Genomic DNA, 19,655 nt, shown 5'->3' on the forward strand with positions numbered 1-19,655 from the left:
CAGACTGCCTTGTGCCATTGTCAAAGAAAAAACCCAAAGAATTACCTAAGTGATTGCAGTGCAGCATATGCAGCTTGATTTAGTGGTACTAGTACAAGACTTACTTTTTTTTTTTGCTCCCATGGCATAATCTGTCAGTGTATCCAATGCCATGGCAGGCCTCTGAAAAACTCAATGGTTCAGCAGAGAGTAGAGACAATGAGGTAAAAATATGGGGAGCTTTCATCACTTTTCGTTAACAAGGAAGAAGAAAGTTTATGTGCTTGTGCTGGCTGAGGAAATGTGATTATTAGGATAATAAAAATGAAATATTATCAGAGACTGAGGTTTCAAAGGTGTAGCACTAGAAGAAACTGATGCACTATAACTCAACAAGTCACCAGTACCAAATGATTAACACCATGGGGGATGCAGCAATGCCCGGGTCAAACTTCTAATAGCTTCACACGATAACCTATTTAAATGACTATAACATGACTATATTATTCTAAACTCCAAATGAGTGAAGGCAAAAACAGTACTTTATGTATCTTTAAAAAAAGATAAGTAATCCCAGTTGCTTTTCATGCAGAAACACAAAATCCGCCGGGAATGAAATTCGGATCTCTAAAAAAGAGTAAAAGAAAAGCATAGCACTTTTTTCCCCTCAATCTAGAGGAAAGAAATTAGAAATTACTGTAAAAAACCCTGCAACTAAAAAGCATTACAGTGAAGAGCTTGATCCACTGATGTCAGTGCCAAGATTCCAGTTAAATTCCAGTCGGTAAGGATTTCACATGTAGGAACTTCCTCACTTGATAGTACAATTACTCACAGTATTGCTGGTGTTGTCAGACCACTACAAGATTAACATCTTTATATCAGAAGATGCAGTCCATGTGAATGAGAAAAGAAGGGAAATACACAAAGTTCTTGGGTCATGCAGGCAGTCCCAGAACAATTACTTGTTTTATAGAAAGAGCAACATGAATTAGGATGGGAAAGTGCACAATTTTGTGTATGTGTGTGTGTGTGTGTGTGCGAGGGGGAGAGTGAGAGAGAGAAAAGCTTCACTCTTAATAAAGATATAGTAATATTAATTCTAACTCAAACCAGTTTTAGCTGACTGATTACAGTTGCCCTACAAAGCCTGAAAAGTCAAAAAGATTTCTTTCCCATGTTGGCCCTACCATTGCAACTAAAGAGACCCCAGAGAAATCATGTGAAGGGAATATAAACAGCACAGCCTTTTTCTTCTGAGGCAATCTCTAATTTAAAAAAAAAAAAAAAATTAGAAGAAAGTCTACTCCTTTAAATCTTTAATAGAAGAATCCTGCCTGTTAGGGCAATGAGCTTTCCTAAGTCTAATCCATCTTTACTGCTGTGTTATTACCCCACTGTTTTCCTGTAATTGAAACGTGGCAGGTAGTTTACACACAAGAGGGAGTAATTGTATTGGAAATAACCGTTCATAATCAAATTTTAAAAGCTCATTTTTCATATCAACTTTTAATAAAGAATGCAAGATAATAATGATATTTAGCATTTGTGCCACCTACAGCAGCATTTTGTCTCTCTAAATTGCCAACATTTCATTCAACGATGCTAAAACAGACCCCTTCAGCAATGAACACAGCCTGAGGCAAAAAAAGGAAAAATCTGAACAATTGCAGTCATTTGTTCCTGTTCAATTAAAATAATAAAATATGGCTCAACCTCATGTTGAAGTGTGTAAACCTTCAAAAAAAACTCGTGTGGTTACGGAAGGAGAACACAAGAGTTGGCACATGCTGTGGTTCAGGACTCTCCAGCCTCAGCCTGACTGGGCCAGGGGGAAAAGATTCCCCTCTCTGCACTCAAAGGAAAGTCCACCCTAAACCCTGTCTGTAAGTACCACATTTACATGTCTTGTAAATACCCCCAGGGATGGTGCTCTCCCAGTTTGGAGGAACATGTTAAGTTTGGCTCACAAAGGGACTCCTGAATACCAAGTTGCAGAATATTTTCCTTACAAAAACTAATCTGAAGCCTTCACTTTATGTGATCCTTAGAAGACAGTTCTCCAGGAATTTCAAGCCTTGCAGGTTGATTAGGAGGAAAATATTATTTTTCCATTTATTACAGTTTACAGTCTAGTAGAACCTGCCACTATACAGGACTACAGGATGCCATATGCAAACAGCTTCTGTCCCAAAACAATACAATCCAAAGCAGGCTAACAGGAGCTAGGATAGAAATACCAGCAAAGGGCAAAGGAAAAGCAAAGGGTCTGAAGTGGTTTGATGGGTGGACAAGTAGGTGGGTGTTTGACATTTAAATACAGCCACGACAGGACACAGTTTTCATCTCTCCTGTTTAGAGCTCTGCCTGCTGCCTAACAGACTATAAAGGAGTACTAATGGATAGTGCTTCAGATTCCTAACACCATTTAAAATACCAAGCATTGTGCACTACCCTCATGGAAAGAGGTCAATGCACTGTCATTGCCCATTATCTGAGCCTTCTAGCCTTGTACTGCTTAAAATAAGGATATTGGTTTGCTGTGTTTATGTAAGCACATCTTTTCTTGTGGTATTCAGAAGCTAATACAAGAGGAAGCTTTCAAAAAATGTTTTAAGCTCACTAGTAATAGCTGAAACAGAGATCCCCAGCACATCATCGGTGGGCAGCATAAAATATGCATGTGCTAATATGCACAGTTATGGGCAATCCTGCTGCTAAGGAGCTACATTACGATTAAGAGGAAGGGTTTTAAGAGCTCTGGTTCGAGCCTTAGAATTATGTTGGCACATAAGAACCCTTGCAGGGGTTGTGCCCACCTCAGCTGAGCTCTGTCGAGCTCGAGGTTGAGCCCACCACAGCTGGAAGTTGACACAGTTGGAGGCTGAGCCCTCCACCCCACCAGTGGCACAGCAGGACACAGCCATAGCCTCCAGACTTAGTGGCTCAGTCACACACACAGCCCACAGGCATTAAAATATTCTCCCCAAAACCAATATATGCAAACCATGCAGTACTACCAGGCTTGTCCAAGACCTGAACAGAGTTCCTTCTACCAATACATCATTGGAAAGTTGAGCACTGGATGGTGGTTTCTATCTCAATTAGGTTAGGCCACCTTCGTGGTACATTTGGGTTTCAACCCAAATTGGTGGCTCTAACCCAGATTCATTCCGTGGTTTGGCTTAAAATCTAAGCAAGGTTTAGAGGTAGCAGCCTTCCCAGAGCTTCCCACAGTCCCAGAGTAGCACAGCCAAGATGTAAATGAACAGGGTAAATGGAATTGTGTGTGGAAACCAGCTGTGGGACAGGCAGATGACATTTGAGGTCCCCTCTAGGCCTGTTTTCCATAGGGTCTGAGACTGATAAAGGCATTTAAAACAAATTGAGTATCAAATAACACAGGAGAAATGAAGGATTGTGCCAGAGGACAGAGTAGGCAGTGACCAGCTGTCCTCACACAAGCATGATACTGCCTTGACAGCCTCATGTAAAAGGCAATAGCCACACATAAATTTATTTAAGCCTTGAATGTTCAGATAAACCTAGAATAAATAGTGATGTCTTGCTTGTTAAAAGCCACTGATTGGAAGCTTGCAGCTTGATTTCACAGGAGTTGTCTCCTGAACCACAAGCCAGTGGGGCACATAGAAGACAGAGAATTTAGGGCTGGACCGGGAAGTGGAGTGCATGGATACTGCTAGAACATGCAGGAGAAGGTTTGTTTTTTTTCCCTGAGATTGTCTTGCTTCATCTCCTCCCCCCTTCTCTACTCCCCACTATCAGCATTTAAAACACCCCCGAGTTTTCCTGAGCAGGTTTGCTGTGCTCATTAAAATACTGTGAGCACTTATTGGCTATAATGAGCATTATTAAATTCTGGTAAGTGCCAGGACTGTTCTGTGGAGTTGAACAGACTCAGATTCTGGAAGGAGAGGTGGGAAGATACTGGAAACACTATATTTTCTAGAAGAATAGAAATACAAATTTTCCCCTTCTTTTTGCTCTGCAAGCACTGGGGTAACTCAGACCTGTTAAGCAGCAGCTATTGCTTACCGACTACTCAGATCATTTCCCTGCCTCAGAAGGACTCTCAGCTCCTCTTATCAGAACAGGAACAAATTAAAGATTTTTCCATATTTGCATCTGCTCATTTGATAATTCTGCTACATTTGTTACTTAGAGATAAAAGTCTGCCTCTAAAAATTCACTTAGCAAAGTGGTTTTCTCAGCCTTAGGGAACGGTGCAGGACGGATTGCAGAGCAGGATCCAAAGCAGCTGGCGAAGCTGCGGGAGCAGCAGGAGATCAGGAGATGAATGGGTGCATACTGGGGCAAGGATCACATTTTCCATGCCCAGTTCTTATATTTATTTCCAATTGGCTGTGTCAGAGACACGCACCCCGACTAGTGTGGCCTTGCCTACAGCCATAAAGCTGTTCCCACTGCAGGACTCAGCATGACTGTCTGTGTTTCACCACCAAAGGCCATCACCTACTAACATTAGTAGACATGAATTAACTAAAACCATATACAAATATACTTTACCCTGGAATAATCCCCAGTAATCAGAGGACAACTAAGGAAATAGAATCAGACAAGAAACTGAAGATCAGTGCATCCCCTAAAAAGCCAGTGTAAATCCTAGTAGGGTGGAGAGAGCTGCTGGAAGTAGCTCCCTGGGAGACAGCACTTCAGCACGTGGCCTGCAAAATGCAGTGCATCACGAGAGGGCAGTGAGGGAGGAAACAGCAGCGAAGTTCACCTGACTTCCCAAGCAACCTGTAGAGAGCTGACTGACCACCAACAAAGAGCAAAAAAACCACAGGACTGACATAATGAAGTTACGTTACTACAAAGAAATAAAGTTGTATTCCTGAAAAGTGATAATTTGAAACTCTGTTATTTTGTTCTTGGGTTGATACCCACACCACTCCTGTGTGACAAGCATATGACCAACTCTTCCCTCACCTCAGAAATACCTATTTTTCAAATACATTAATCTAAAGACCACAGTTCAGCATGAAATGGGTATCAAAATCAATTTCACAAGATTAAATAACTGGTTTGGTTAAGTATTAATTGCTCCAGTTTGGTCACTCTTTGCCCACTCACAGGAGCTTTTTGTGGATTACTGCTTTATAATTACTTGCTCCCTAAGCACACATGCACTGCAATTTTCTGCACACCTTGACAGCTTCCTGGTTACAGAAAATGAATGCTACATGTTCCCCTGACACAGCATTTTATCTGCTGGATACAGTAAACCAGAGATTGTTTATTCAACTTCTCATGGCCCATTAATGGCATAATGTAGGACACAGCTGTTCAGGACTGCACAAGACCAAGGCAGAGAAGGAAATGCTGTGAGACTCCAAACATGCTGCTCAAACCAGAGCTTGACTGGGAAGGCCCTTGGAAGTTGTCTAGGGGAATTTAGCCCTACAGCTCTCACATGAAGTAAATCCAGGATTAAAGTTGAAAATTTTCTCCTGAAGACTCAAATGATCTTAAAACACCCCTGTCTGGGCAAGGTGGCAATGACTGCTTTGAAGAAGGGACCAACCATTTCATTTTCACTCTCCTTGGCCAAATTATCTACTGAAAAACTAAGACTTGTCATACATAAAGGCTCACAAGCCCTGGAAGTGGGCTGTGCCTGGCCTGTAATGTCCTGACTTTCAGTGTGTGTGAGCAGGAGAGGTAAAGTTCACTCTGTAAAAAGACAATTCAAGGTCAAGGCACGTCTTGAGATCTCAAAAGGAGCTTGAACAGACTTTAAGTGATGCACAGAGTGCTCTGGGCCCAGAAGGCACCATCTGCCCCACTGCAATCTACCTCCCAGTACAGCTGCCCAACATTTTACTAGGGACTTCTGGAAGGCTAACCCTGGCCAAGGAGCAGGAGGCAGCAAGGTAGAGCTGCTGGCAGGACTGATGTGCACCGAGCCCAGCACGACAAGGACAAGTACAAGGACAAGGACAAGGACGTGTTCCACCTAAGTACCACACCTAGCCAGTTACCCTGTGAATTTTACTTCTCTTCATGAAGCTTCCAGAAGCACACCATTATGGAACAACATGAATTTTCCCCCCAAAAAAGCAAATCCAGTTTCTAATCTTCCCAGTCATGGAGAAAAGCAGGAAAATCTAAGAGAAAGGTTCAAACCCGTTCTGGATTCCACACCCCAGTTCAAAATAACCAATTTCAATAATTTTAAAACATTTTATAATTGAAATTTAGGTAAGGTTGGTATACTGTTTACATATATACATCTATATATACATATATACATATACAGCAAGTAAGAGGAATGTGATTTTCAATGCTGAACTGATTCCTCAGTTTGGCAATATTGCAGACATCTCCAGCAGAAAGAGAGGATCACTGGGTAAATTTGCTCTTCCCTGTAATAAGGATTATCCATGGCTACTAAACACCCCATTATGGAAGCTGTATCTGAAGTCATGCTCAAAGACCATCACCCCCCCTCATCGTTCCCAGACCTTTCAGGGTAACCCCTACTTACAATTGTGAAGTTCATAACCTTCAGAATCCAGATGGTCATAGCAAGGTTCACCAGGATTAAAATCATTAGGAGCAGCACAAAGAAATAGAGGCATCTCTTCCTCCAGCCATAAATCCCCACTTTGTATACCTGGGGTCCTTCTGAGGTCTGCATGGTGCTCCGGTGCGCGTACTGTTCCTGAGGCATCTGAAACGATCACAGAGAAATCACCACGTGTATTCAGTGGCAAGAGAAAGCTGATGATAAAAGCTGCTTGTGTCTGTGCCTCCTAGAGGGTTTTGTTTTTTCTTTTTCAGAGTTTACCGGCTGGGCAGCAGCTCTTTGGATACCTTGGTTTTGCGTTATTTTTCCTTCTGCTTGCTGCATGCAGAAACATAACAAAAGAGAAATTTATGTGCTAAATGTGTATATCTATATTTATAAATACACATAAGCATGCTGTCTAAAGGTATCCTACAGAAATCACTCTGGAGTGACTCTGTTCACTGCCCCAGGTTTTGCAAGGCAGGCACTCCAGGGCCTCTAAGGATCCTGAGGGGAAAATTTTGCATGCGTTTTGTAAAAGCAGTTGAGTTCAGCAGTTTGTTTGGAAGATGCAATATGACTTCTCAGAGGTTTAATTTAAAAAAAAAAAATCATCTCAAGCAAAATCATTCCTTCCAACCAAAGAAAAAAGTCAAAGGGGAAATGTCTGCCTTTCCCCTTACCGCACTCTAACTTTGCCTAAACAAGTTAATGTGAAGCACAAGTTTCTCCAGTTGCCACATCCCTAACAAATTATCTATGCTGGTTTAACAAGGACTCTGATATGCTGAGAGGGTGAGCCTGCTTAGACAACATCAGAGGCCAGAACCATGGAAAGAGGGAAAGAAGGAAAGCCAGTGCTGAGGAAAGCAGCGCAGTAGCATCCGCAGGAAGATCTGCTTTACAGCTCCCCATGGTGAACAACCTCCCCCTCCTACAGCCTGGTACCTGGCTGGCTCCAGGTAGTCAGGGATCTGGCTGCCCTCACCAAGGATGCAAAAACATGGATGCTTTTAAAGGGCATCACAACGAGCTGGGACAGGGGCCCAGATCACAGCCACCTCCCAGTGGCTGTGTGCCACCAGCTGTGTGCGCACAGGAGGGGGCTGTGGAGGTATTTGGTGCCACTTGAATTAAAGTATTCATGTTCTCACCTTCACATTGAGGTTCTGGAAAGCCACTTTCACAGCCTTCCCCAGGGATCGGTTTTTTATGTTTTCAGACTTTTTTTGATGCACAGGTTGAGGATATAATCTCTAGTAACACATACCTTGCTGAATTTTTTTGCATTTTAGACTCTAGACAGATAAGAACCCTCCAAAGACGTTCTTGCACTACTAATTCCATGAGCGCCTTCCTCAGTATCTGGCACTCACATTTCTATGTAGCGAGTTACAAAATTTACATCACAGGAGGGAACAATGTGAGTTCCTCTGTGGGAGTTGATCTGTGAGGTGAGAATGAGGCAATGGTAGAAATGAGATGCTCATGGGGGAGAGGAGCTGGGTCACCAACAAACACACAGACTTGGAGAGAAACAGACCTTTTTACACTGCTACAACCACTCTGATCTGTACAAAGGGAAAACTTACACAACAATAAATTACAGAGTTTCCACTACCTGGGGGAAATTATAACTGCAACTACTGTACAGTCGAGGATTTTATTGCCTAATATTTTAACAGGGTATCCTGGAGAGCACATATTAAATGCAGCTTCTCCCTTGGAGAAAATGAATAAATTGCATTGCTAACCCTCTCAAACCATGGAAGAGGTTTGACCAAGGAGAAACAATATGAAATATCCAGCTAAAAATACCTCTTTATTGCAAAACTTGTTTATTCACTTTATCTCTTTCCTGCTCTCGCTCCTTTTTTTCTTTACTTGCAGTCTCTAGGACGGAGAAAATAGCATATCCAGCTGGGGCAAAACTTTACAGACATCAAAAGAATTTACAGCAACAGAACACAACCACAAAGAGCAGCCTGCATCCATGCAGAAGCCTGGTGTTGAGAATTTCTCCAGTTCTGATAAAATATTTAGCTCACAGCTGCCCTAGCAGAGACAGAGCAACTAAAGTACTACAACACTCATGACGAGCAAGACTTAGTAATACAGAATCAATTTAAAACAAGAAAATAACTCAGCAATTGTAGATAGCATGTTCTTTTTATACAGACTCTCACATAGCCACATTTAAAGCAATATATGATTTCTAGCTAGTGTTTCCTCCCTGAATTGTAACTGCTCAAAAAAAAAAAAAATGCTCATGTCCGTAGTTTTCCAGGAAGACAAAATGATGGACCCAGAGTGCTGAGGTGTGTTAAACCAACAAGCAGAATAAGAAGGTCTGCAAGGCAACTACATGTGGAACCAGCTATATCCGCTATCAATAATCTGTACTGTGTGGGAGGGAGAAGTATGCTAGTCATAATTTACATTTTGGCAACTTTTCCTAACTCAAACACTAAAAAGAATTAAGGCACCAGAAGAAAACAGTATTGCTGTGAAAGAACATCCAGTGTCTGCACTTGCTAGGTGATATTCCCCCTTTCAATTACTGAATTAAGGGGAAAGGTGGTGGTTGCTGCTCACTAGGATTCTTTTCTTCTTCTTCAGGAAAATACTAGGAACCAGCACTTAATTATGTAACAGGAGAGAAAAGATAATACTGAAATAAATATACAAATTGGAAAGGAGAATGACATCTTCCAAAAGTCAAACCTAAAAGTGTCTGCTTGATCTGAGAGGGGTTAAAGACACACGTGCACACCACTGGACCACTACCAGTGTATGGACAATCCCATTTACAATACAAAAAATGCAGCATGCCAAATCTTTGCAATTTAGCCACAGACAACACAACTATGACTACAGAAGTGTAGCCTGGAACCTGGGTAATTTTCCAAATTCCAAAGAGTTCTTGGTGCTGCACAAAAAAAAGTAGAATAAAAAGTTTTTGTACAAGAGCTGTACTCTGAACACTGCAAACAGGGCCTGAGACAAAATCCAGTCCACTTAGAAAAACTATTCATCCTTTTGCTTTAGCACACCTTAGAGATATGGCCCACGACAAGACAGATATATATGGTTTTTTAAGGCCACTGGAAGTGTTTTGTCACCACATATGCTGATCTGCACAGGTTGCTTGACAAGTACTTCTGCAGAGAAGCTTCAGCACTTTCCTGCAGTAAAGTTGAAACCAGGCTCAGTCAGCTGAGGCACCATAAACCAGAACTGGCACTGAGATTCCAAAATCCCACCTGCCCTCACCAGTTAAGGCAAATCTTTGTTCCATGCCTCTCTCCCTCCTCCCACCATGTCCTCCTGCCCTGGCAGAAAGTTTCTCACTCAGGATGTGCAACCCACAGTAATGATTCACCAGGCAGAAAAGTGTTTTACATGCCCAGGAATGAATAAATACCTTTCCCATACGAACAACGGTGCTGTAACATTCCCTGGGCATGCTGGCTCTGTAGGCTCAGTGAGGGCCATGAGTAGGGTGAGGTACAGCATAAGGAATCAATAATGTTTCTCTGCCGTGGGGGTTTCTTTGATCAGCACTTAAATGATGTATGTTTAGTAATAGAACAATTTTAAGCTTAAAGGGGATGCAATCTGGGAAGGTGGTTTTTCTCTTACGAACCCTCTTGAAATTTGCTGCTGAAAATGTCCTAGAGCTCATGGGAACAGTTCACTGCAGCAGGGACTGAACACCCCTGAGCCTTGCACAGCCGACAGTCTCCTCTCCCGCCTGCTTGCATATAACTGAGGTGTAACAGCTTCATCAGAAAAATGAAGAGCATCTGACCCCAGGCTAACCTGAAGCATGGTGATGGGAACATGTTTCTAGAGATGAGAGAAGGGTTCAAATTCCCTCAGGTCTTGGACCTATATCTCCCACATTCGCCCTCTCTTTGTGCCCATATCACCAACATCCTCTTCTCTTTCTCTTTGTTTTCTGAAACAGAAACCTTTTCTTTTGGGCTGAAATAAGCTAAAAAACCCCTAAAAACCTTCAGAGGTGCTCTCTGCCATATCACTGGAAGGCAATGTACTTGTATTCACTAGCTGTAAATGCTCCACAGATTCATCCTCTTTAATTTCTCTGTCTTTTAAGTGCACAGTATCCACCAGGTTCAAAAGAACAGACATTTCTGGAGCGTGACTGAGAACAAAACGTGGCATGAAGAAGAGTGTTTTGAGCCATCTATCAATGAGACATTTTGCGTCTCTGCTCCCCGTAAAACTCTCTCAAGTTTGACACCCCCAGGTCTCTTAATCCACCAGTTTCATGGCCCAAATTTGATTCATGGCCCTGCACGTGGGTCAGACCACAGACCAGATCTCCATATAAAAGATCAGGCTTTGGAAAATTACATCTAACTTGTAGTTTGGCCAGCAAGGGCTGAGTACTGCAGAACAGTCCAAGGGATGAAATATTTGCTGGGAAAGTGTAATCTCACAGCACTTTTCTCCAGGACCATCTAAGCCATGAAACTGGCCTCTTCTACACTGATAGGTGTGGCATGAAACTGGCCTCTTCTACACTGATAGGTGTGGCAGTGTAGCCTCTGTTACTGCCACTGGTGCCCCTAAACCTTCATTCTCTGCTTGTCTCTCTGCTTCTGTCAACAATTCCCATCCCTCCACATGGGGAGCAGTTCTTCCATGAGTTGGGAAGACCATCATCACTCAATGCCCACTTCTCAGGTATCACCGTTATGTGATGTGTCCAGAGAGACAAAAAGTAAAAGGAAAGATCCTAAGGAATGCTCTCATCTTTTATAACTTGCCTCTATCAGTGGGGTACATCACATGTAGTGTTCTTCAAATATCCAGATTCTGGCAAACATAAGCATATGAACAAGCTCCTTCTGGTCTGCACAGTCCATTGGGGCATGCTCTGCCTAGTCCACTGGAAAATACCTCTTTTCCCATCTCCACCTCTTGTATCTCATGGAAGTTGGACTCACTCAGCACAGGCAGCTGGGGAGACCTTGGGGATTTATCTTCTGGTACAGTATTTCTCATCCAGATCCCTCAATGCTCCAGGCTACCCCCTACCTCTAACATCTTGAAAGCTCATGTGATTTCCCCAGTTGCCAGGGCTGACAGCATTTCAGCAACAAATGTGCTTGAGGATAAGTGCAGTGCAGAAACCTCAGCTTATAAACCAGTAGCTCTGAGCAGATGGACTAAACCAATAAGCTGAACATAGGACTTCTGCTCTGCCCTGTCACTTCTCTGCATTCAAGGAGCACTTACAGTAAAACTCTAAACCTATTAGAATTTGCCAGAACAAAACAAAGCAACAGGCAGCTCCATCTCTGAATAGTATTCCCTAAACCAAAAGTGGTATTTTATTATGCTGCAAGAGTCTGTGAGCAATGTGATGTTACTTTTGCTTCTCTTCTCTGAGAAGGAGAGAAACATGTCTGCTTTCTTATTTATGAGTCTCTTCCAAATTTCAGACTTTCTTCTTGATAGTTACCTTGTCTCAATACTTTTTCAGAATTAAGAAGAAAATGAAAAGTTAGCAAGGAAGAAAAAATTTCTGCAGTGAGTTCTTTTATGTATCAAGCCAGTCAACAGGGAATGTCTTTCACAAGATGCTCCACAATTTGTCGTGATACGTTCACGCCGCATGCAAACACCACACCAGCCTCGCTGCATTCACACGCTGGTTCCTCTGCACCACTCAGAGCATGTGAAGCAATCACAAGCCTCTGTCCATTGGTGCCAAGTTTACAAAAGCTCTTTCCCACTGGAGTGTCTCAAAGCAGGGTGAACAAATATGAGAACTACACCAAAATAGCCAGCAGCAGGTGTGACTGCAGGAGGCTCTGTGAACAGAAAGAGGAATATAATCAACTGAGAATCTCGAATCAGAGAGCAAGCTACAGGAGGTGATACTTTGCAGACTTCTGCCCCAACACACTCTCACCCCAAGTACCAAGAAAAAAAGTTACGGTTTGTAGAAATGTGCAAAGCAAGATCATAATATGGATTTATATGGCTGGAATCCAACCAGCATGGCACAAATTGAGAGCTGTGGGCTTGAGCATGTGCCAGGATCCAGAGTACAGTCTCTGCAGTGATCCTGCTCACACAAGTTAAAACTTGTTCTATCTTCCCTCCACCATCTTCCCTTCACATGATGTACCTTCTGTGCTTATGTTTGTTCTTTTGCATAGACACATTTGCTTTCTGGTTTTCTCCTGGGAAGAACCAGGAGAAGGAATACACGTAATAGGGTGGGCTAACGGCTCTCTTATCTACACACTTCCAAGATCAAGAGACCCTCTACACTCTGTCCACACATGCACACACCCTTCAATCCTCCTGGATTCAAAGCAAAGCTTGAATACTTGACCCAGGTGGAGCTGTAGAAAGGTCACTTCTGGCAGGGGGAGGCTCAGGAGCAGCTGCCAGATTTAGGGAGGAAACACCAACTCCCTTGACTGAACCCAGCCCAGGGCATTGCAAAGAGCCTCTCCTGCCCTTCCTGGACTCACACCCACACACCAGTGTCTCCACTGGGATTCCATCAGGAATGTGTACAGCAAACAGCCCAGCTGGACACTCGGGACATCCCATGATCCAGACTGATCCCATACCTGATGAAAACCTGCACGGTGTGTCTCATACACATGTGGCTCTGGAGCACCTCCACAGCCAGGCACATCAGTGCAGCCCTGGCTGCTGTTGGCTAAAACAGACATATTTCAGTCTTTTCATCTCTCTGGCTCTTCAGTGCTGATGATCAGATCTGGGAGGTGGGATGCTGCATGATCAGAGGCAGGAACTTGAATTTTATTTTATCTTTTTTTAAAGAAGCTTACAACTAACTTCTTTTTTAAAGAAGATAGGAGGTTGACTGGGTGCCTAAATTAACAACTGCTGAGAAAACCAATAAAGCTCCAAATCTGCACAGTAAGATGGCAGCCTGCAAAGGCTAAAGTATTCCAGATCATATGAGACCTTCATTTAACACAGCATTTTCACCGCAGGTGTATTTTATGCAAAGCAAACTTCGAGCTTATCAAGTCTCTTAGTTTTCATCATATGCCTACCCCCTCCATAGCTCATGTCTGTCCTTCCTCTCATTCCCTTTGCCCCCATCAGCCTCCAGGAAGGCACAGTACATCCATGTCTCTTGTAGGATGCCCTTTCTGCACTCCAAACCCACAAAGTCCTCACTTGGTTCAAACCAACTTAACACACTTCAGCAGCATTACTGGGAGAAAGCTCTGGCCCTGCCACATACTCAATCTGATGCCTTTTGGTGGGGGACCTCTCCTTGTCGCTAAAGTTTTTGGATTGCCAATATAAATGACTGCTTGAGCCCTGTAGGTGCAGTCCTGCTGGATGCAGGAAAAGCAAACCAGCCAGAAATGCTTCGCGCTGTCCCACTGTATAATTTAATGTCCTTAATTCATTCCTTGTTGAAAGGAAAAAAACTCACCACCACCACAAAACATAGCTGAAAAGCAATTTCAACACATCAAAAAACATTGCTCTGAAAATCCAAGGAAGAGGCACTAGCAGAGGCAAGGAAGTTTGTGAGGCAGACTCCTCCTGACACCTCCATCCCCTGACGAACGCACGTTCCCAAACTCCCGATCCCAAGCCTGCCATATAAGGTGCTGATATCTCTGCAAAGGCAAGACAAGCTTTAATGCTGCAACTAAAAGGATGAGAGAACATTGCCTAAATCTGGCAGGCTTCTAAAGAGAGAGCGAGTTTTTCATCATAAATGTTTCTTAAGTTATTTGGGGAAAGAAGCGCAAATCAGAAGAGAAGTTGCAGATAGAAGAGTCCCTAAATTAATGTTTTTCCGTCTAATCTGCTCTATGTGGCTTCTGACTGTGTTGTCTGTTGCAGTTTGCTCATGCTTTATAAAATACAGTAAAAAAATATGCAGAGAAATCACAAGGCAATGATTATTACTGAGTTACTGCCTCTCTTCACAAGCTCACTGTACTAGGAATTGCCAAACAACCCCCAGACAAACATGCTTTCAACTCATTAAACAACTACAGTCCAATGTACTTATAAATGTATTTACTGTGGCCAAATCACATTTTTCATCCAAATCTATGAGTGACACATGGAACAGAGTCAACCTTTCGGTGGCTTCAGGTTATGTACACACTTATTGCCCAAAAAGAAAAAGTTTGGGATTATTTGGGTGTAGCGTTCCCTCAGTCAGAGACGCAGCGCGGGCGTTGCTTTGCCTGCAGCATTACTATCGACACAAATTTAGCCAGAAACCACCACCCAACCTCAAGCAGCTCCCAACCCTTCACAAACGTGCCACAGTTTCCCGTTCTTGACTTTTTTTTTTTGCTCTGAACAGCAGTCTGAAAGCGAGAAGCCCCTCTGCACGAGCACAAAAGAACGGCAAAATCCCCCCAGTCGCAGCAGGACGGAGCACGGCAGCTCTTACCTCTCCCTCGGTGGTGGATGAACACACGGAGGGTGCGGGAGGCTGGTGAAGATGCAGCACAGTGTTCGGAGCAGCACGAGGCCTGGCCTGTGCTCATGAGCTGCCCCTGTCAGATTTTCCAACAGCAGAATTGCAGCCAAGTCCCTGCCCATGCCTGAAGAATTTCCTGAACAGCATTCCCGTTCTTTTTGTAACTGCTTTGAAACCACACTGTCTGTACTTCAATAAGGCTTTGTCAGGCCAAGTTACAGCTACTGGGCTGGCTCCAGAGAGCAATTGAAAACACATGTGTTTTGCATTAAAAGCCCCCTTCTCCATGCACAGAGTCAGACACAGACACCCCCGTCCGCACTCAGCCCCAGAGTCTGCCTGTCTTGCCTTCACAGCTATAGAGCCAGCCATTTCAGTCAAAAAGAATAAAAGGATTATGTTGGTGGAGATTTTCTTTGGGAAAAGCAAAAAGGGGGTGGGAGGGATCCCATTCCCATGGATAACACCTCGCCCTGCCTCCTGTATTTTGCTGGGATCAGTGGGTCACGGGTGCCCAGGTTAACAGTCGACTTCGCCGAACCCCAACAAGCAATGAAGCAGAGGGATTAAAATTTCAGTTTACCACTACTCTCCTCTTACCTTTGCCTCTGTCTCTTCTTAAACTATGAGAAAAGAAAGCATATTTTTAGCATCTCTAGACTCAGTTCAGCACATCAGAACTGTATCCTAATCTTGACACATACTCCTGTATCTGCTTATACTAAAAATAATACAACTATTTTTGAGTACTTTCATCCCTCTCTGCTTTCCAGCTGTCCAAACCCTTAAAAATATTTTAAGCACCTTGCATCTCTTTCTAAAGAGCATTAACATTGCTCTGGCATTGGTTTATGGAAAAGAAATAGAAGATATAATGTTATACCTTTAATCAGAATGGGTCCCAGTTCTTAAAATCTGTAATCATTTCCAGACAGCACCATGGGTCAAAGCAGCGAACGAGGGCTCTGCAGCTCAGGATGCCCTGCCTGTGGCATGTGCCTGTGAAGCAGAGCTGGAGTAGATGTGGAAATGCACATGGATGTCCCCCTTATTCCACCACGGCTAAGTCCCACCAAAGATGAAACACAGCAGCAGAGTTGTCAAGGTAACAATATAGAAAAGAGACAGTTTAAAGAGAGAGAGAGATATTTTTCCCTCCTAACATTCTTTTAAAAAACTGTGCACTCCACTTCTCTCAGATTATTCTGTTCTGTGATTTACAGAGGTGTGGTGGCCAGGTGAAGTGTTCACAAGGGATAAATGCAGTGGTGATTAGAAGTAACTGAGAGCCCTAAGATCCAGCACTCTCTGAAGGCAGTAGGAATCCTGCTGCCTTCCATGGGCTGTGGGTTTGGTCCATAGCAAGGACTCATTTACCCACAGGAAGGTGAGATCTGCCTTTCGCCCACGAGCAACGAGAACTTACAAAACCCACATGGGTTTCCTGTATTGAATGCCTGCAATTCTTCATCCATCCAACCTGTTTTGAGGGCTGTTGTGGTTACATCACACGTGGCTCTCTCCTGCACTCTGCCCTACTACCAACATGCCCTTTTCTTACTCCTGCCCAGAGCCACACACTGGTCAGCAATACTGCCCACGTGTCCTGGCAGAGTGCACAGGCCAGATGTGGGCAACCTGGACCCGCCCCCCCAGCTGGCCTCAGTGGTGACAGATCTGGACTATGATGCTATTTTGCAGAAGACAGGATGGTATAAAACCACATGGTTATTTTGCCTCAGTTTTCCAGACTGTCAAAGAAAAAGCACGCACACAAGCCACACACACACAAACCAGTGGTGATAGCATTTCACATATATTTGCACAGCTTGTGAGGAGTCAGTTTGTGCCAGAACAGAAACCACAGACTTTTGGATTACAAATCAGGACAGCTATGCATGCAGCTAAGAGAGAGTCTCCTAAACGAGCTGCCACAGCAGTGATAATACTCTTTGGGTTGGCAACAGGTAACGGCTGAAACCACAACGGCGCCTAAAACCTTTGGAGTCTCTTGGTATAAATAAACTGAAACAGAAAAATATGAACTGCAGATTCACATAATTAGATTTTCAGTTGTACAAGACAATCAGGCATCTGCAGAGCTGTTTGCAAGATGATAGCAGTCCATGCCTTCTGTCTTAAATTTCCCCATGGTCTTTATTCAGCAAACCAGTTACGTATGGGATAGGAAATAACTTCAGTGGATTGATGTGTGTTTTGAGTTAAGCACATGCTTTAGTGCTTTGTGGGCCAGGACTTCTCATGGCAGCCTGGCTGCAGCAGGACCAATAGTCAAATTATTTAAAACATGGCAGAATAGTACTTTGAAATTACTCAGTTCTTTACACAAATATGGTAAATCAGTGGTTTTCCAATTTTTCTCACTGTGTGAACCCCTAAATATTTGACAAAGGTGGTGCTTACCCCTGTGATCATTTCATAGAGAGATTTCTACGTACCTTACAAAAAACTGTCTTTACTTGTCATTTTTCACTGTTCCCTTGGGAATAGTCCACAGGCCTCCTGTACGTCTGGGAACCACAAGCTGGAAACCGCCGCTGGAGATAACTTAATCCTTTATTAAAAATCTAAGTGATCTCTTCTGTTTATGTGATGTACTTTCTACCTTCAGAATATTCATGTGAGCTACCATGCTGGCAGGTAGAGACATGGGGAGGTGACAGCATTAATATTGCATTTTTTCTATTGGCATAATTACTAGGCCAAGTCTATAAATATTTACATTAAATCTGTCAGGCATCACATCAACCTCAGTGATAACTTCAGGGGTGTCTTACTGTAAACTGCATTAATGCCTCACTATTTTGTCATCAAGTAACACATAAAATGCTCCTTCAAGCTAAGCCACTTTGTGAAGGTTGTTTTTATCTCTTTCTCATTTGGGTACAGGGTTTAAAGATGCTTCAAGCATCAGAACTGTGGCTCAGGGACTGTTCTATTTTTCTGTTATTGAGCTATCATTCGTATTAGTGCCAGCACTACCAAAAATATATGAACCTTGCAAGCATAAACCTTAAGTCGATGTCGACATAACTATCTGCGTAACTGCTATTATTTCTCAGAACTGGCAGGGTTATGAGGATTAAAAAAAACTAGTAGAGCTCTTTAGGAAGATGAAAACAAATTAACCCCCCTCAAAGCTTCAATATCTTTGCAGCTGGAGATTGCAACATGTAGGGACTTCCACTTTGTGCAGGAGATCCAACCCACCTGGATCCATGAATTTCTACAAAAGATAGGAAGGAAGTTCCTTCTTTACCACTTATACCTGTCCTGCATTTTGACATCCAGCATTTTCTAGAAGCAGTTGCAATTTACTTGGTATTTACTATTAAATTATCAATATTCATAACTAATTCCATTTAACAAACAATATCTATTTGCATAAAAATGCAACTTGGGAATTTTATGCTGTGCAGATTTCCAGGGACTCATTCAAATATTCCCCAAACCTTCCTAAAGAAATCAGCACAAACCAAACATGCAGAAAGAATCAGCATGTAAATGCAGGTGTGTGCGCACCTGGAGTGGAGGAAGAAGTCAAAATGAAAATTTTAATATCTGAATGAGATAATTAAGCAATTCCTTGTTTGAGCTTTCCCTCCAAATGACTTTTTTTAAATTGCTTGAAATATCACAACAGAATACATATAAATGTTTAAGTATTTTTAAAATCTCAACTGAAAGAAATCATCTGCCTAATTATTATTATTTTAAATCTCCCCCAGATTTGGACTCTTTTAAGAGATCTCTCGAGTACCCACGTGTAAAGAGAGAAGCCAAGACTCATTTCAGCTCCATCTCCTTAAATACAGAATTAAGGGAGCTGATGGATTAGAAAGTTAAGTATTTTGGGTCAGGAACAGCAAGTGGAGAGAAGGCAGCTACTGGCATTCCTGATGGATTCACACAGCCTTGAGTATCCAGAGAGGACAGAGGGCAATGTAATGAGAAAAGGAGGAGAGGAGGGGTTCCCCAAACCTGTGTAGCTAATGACAGTAGTTGTAGGAGCGGAATGCTTCACTGAAGGGAGAAAACCCATCCCTCTGTGTGTGTGTGTGTGTGTGCAGGGAGCAAAGGCCTGATTTGATGGCAGGGAGCAAAATCCTATTGAAGTGCTGCAGCTGCAAATGCTGAAGGCACACAGGTCATCAGGTAATCACACACAGGGCTGAGATGGGCTTGTTGGACAAGTGAAAAGGAAATGGGAGAAAATGAAAAAGAACGTGCATGTGTGTGTGTGTGTACACGACCATGTGCTGAAAGCAGCCAGACCTGCAGTGCCTACATCCTCACCCACTGCTCTAGTTTCTTCAGAAGAGATAAATATGGCTACACTTTAGTAAGTATAAATATAGGCCTGGTTATGAGATGCAAGATCTGCTAATGCTTGGAAACTTAAGAAAAAGAGGGGCAGAGCTAACGGCGCTGTGGCTGCTCTCACAGACAGGCATTCAAGGATGCTCTGAATTTCATGCAGATGAGAAACTCCACTAACAGCAGAGGTGACCCTGAAGTGGAGGCCTCGAATCACGTGACACTGAGTTATTTAGATATGAATACTAAATTTCCCCTTTTATTCATCCAGAGTTAGCAAATAGTATGACAGCATAAACAAAT

At 43.0% G+C, this 19,655-nt stretch overlaps 1 protein-coding gene across 9 annotated transcripts in view; it reads right to left on the bottom strand.

Moving 5' to 3' along the window:
- SGCD (sarcoglycan delta) overlaps positions 1-19,655 on the bottom strand; it is a 327,833-nt gene that overhangs the window by 123,669 nt on the left and 184,509 nt on the right. For 7 of the 9 annotated variants that reach the window (XM_051793456.1, XM_051793450.1, XM_051793453.1 and 4 more), the window contains one exon: positions 6,509-6,694. In XM_051793456.1, the coding sequence (XP_051649416.1) occupies positions 6,509-6,694 (186 nt within the window). Of the gene's footprint in view, positions 1-6,508; positions 6,695-8,378; positions 8,426-14,984; positions 15,095-19,655 lie in introns of those variants that run through there. The other 2 variants (XM_051793457.1, XM_051793458.1) reach the window with 2 other exon arrangements.

The sequence above is a fragment of the Manacus candei genome, unplaced genomic scaffold (genome assembly GCF_025592945.1).
Source record: "Manacus candei isolate 608988 ecotype Guabito, Panama unplaced genomic scaffold, ASM2559294v1 h1tg000037l, whole genome shotgun sequence".
Lineage (NCBI taxonomy): Eukaryota > Metazoa > Chordata > Aves > Passeriformes > Pipridae > Manacus > Manacus candei.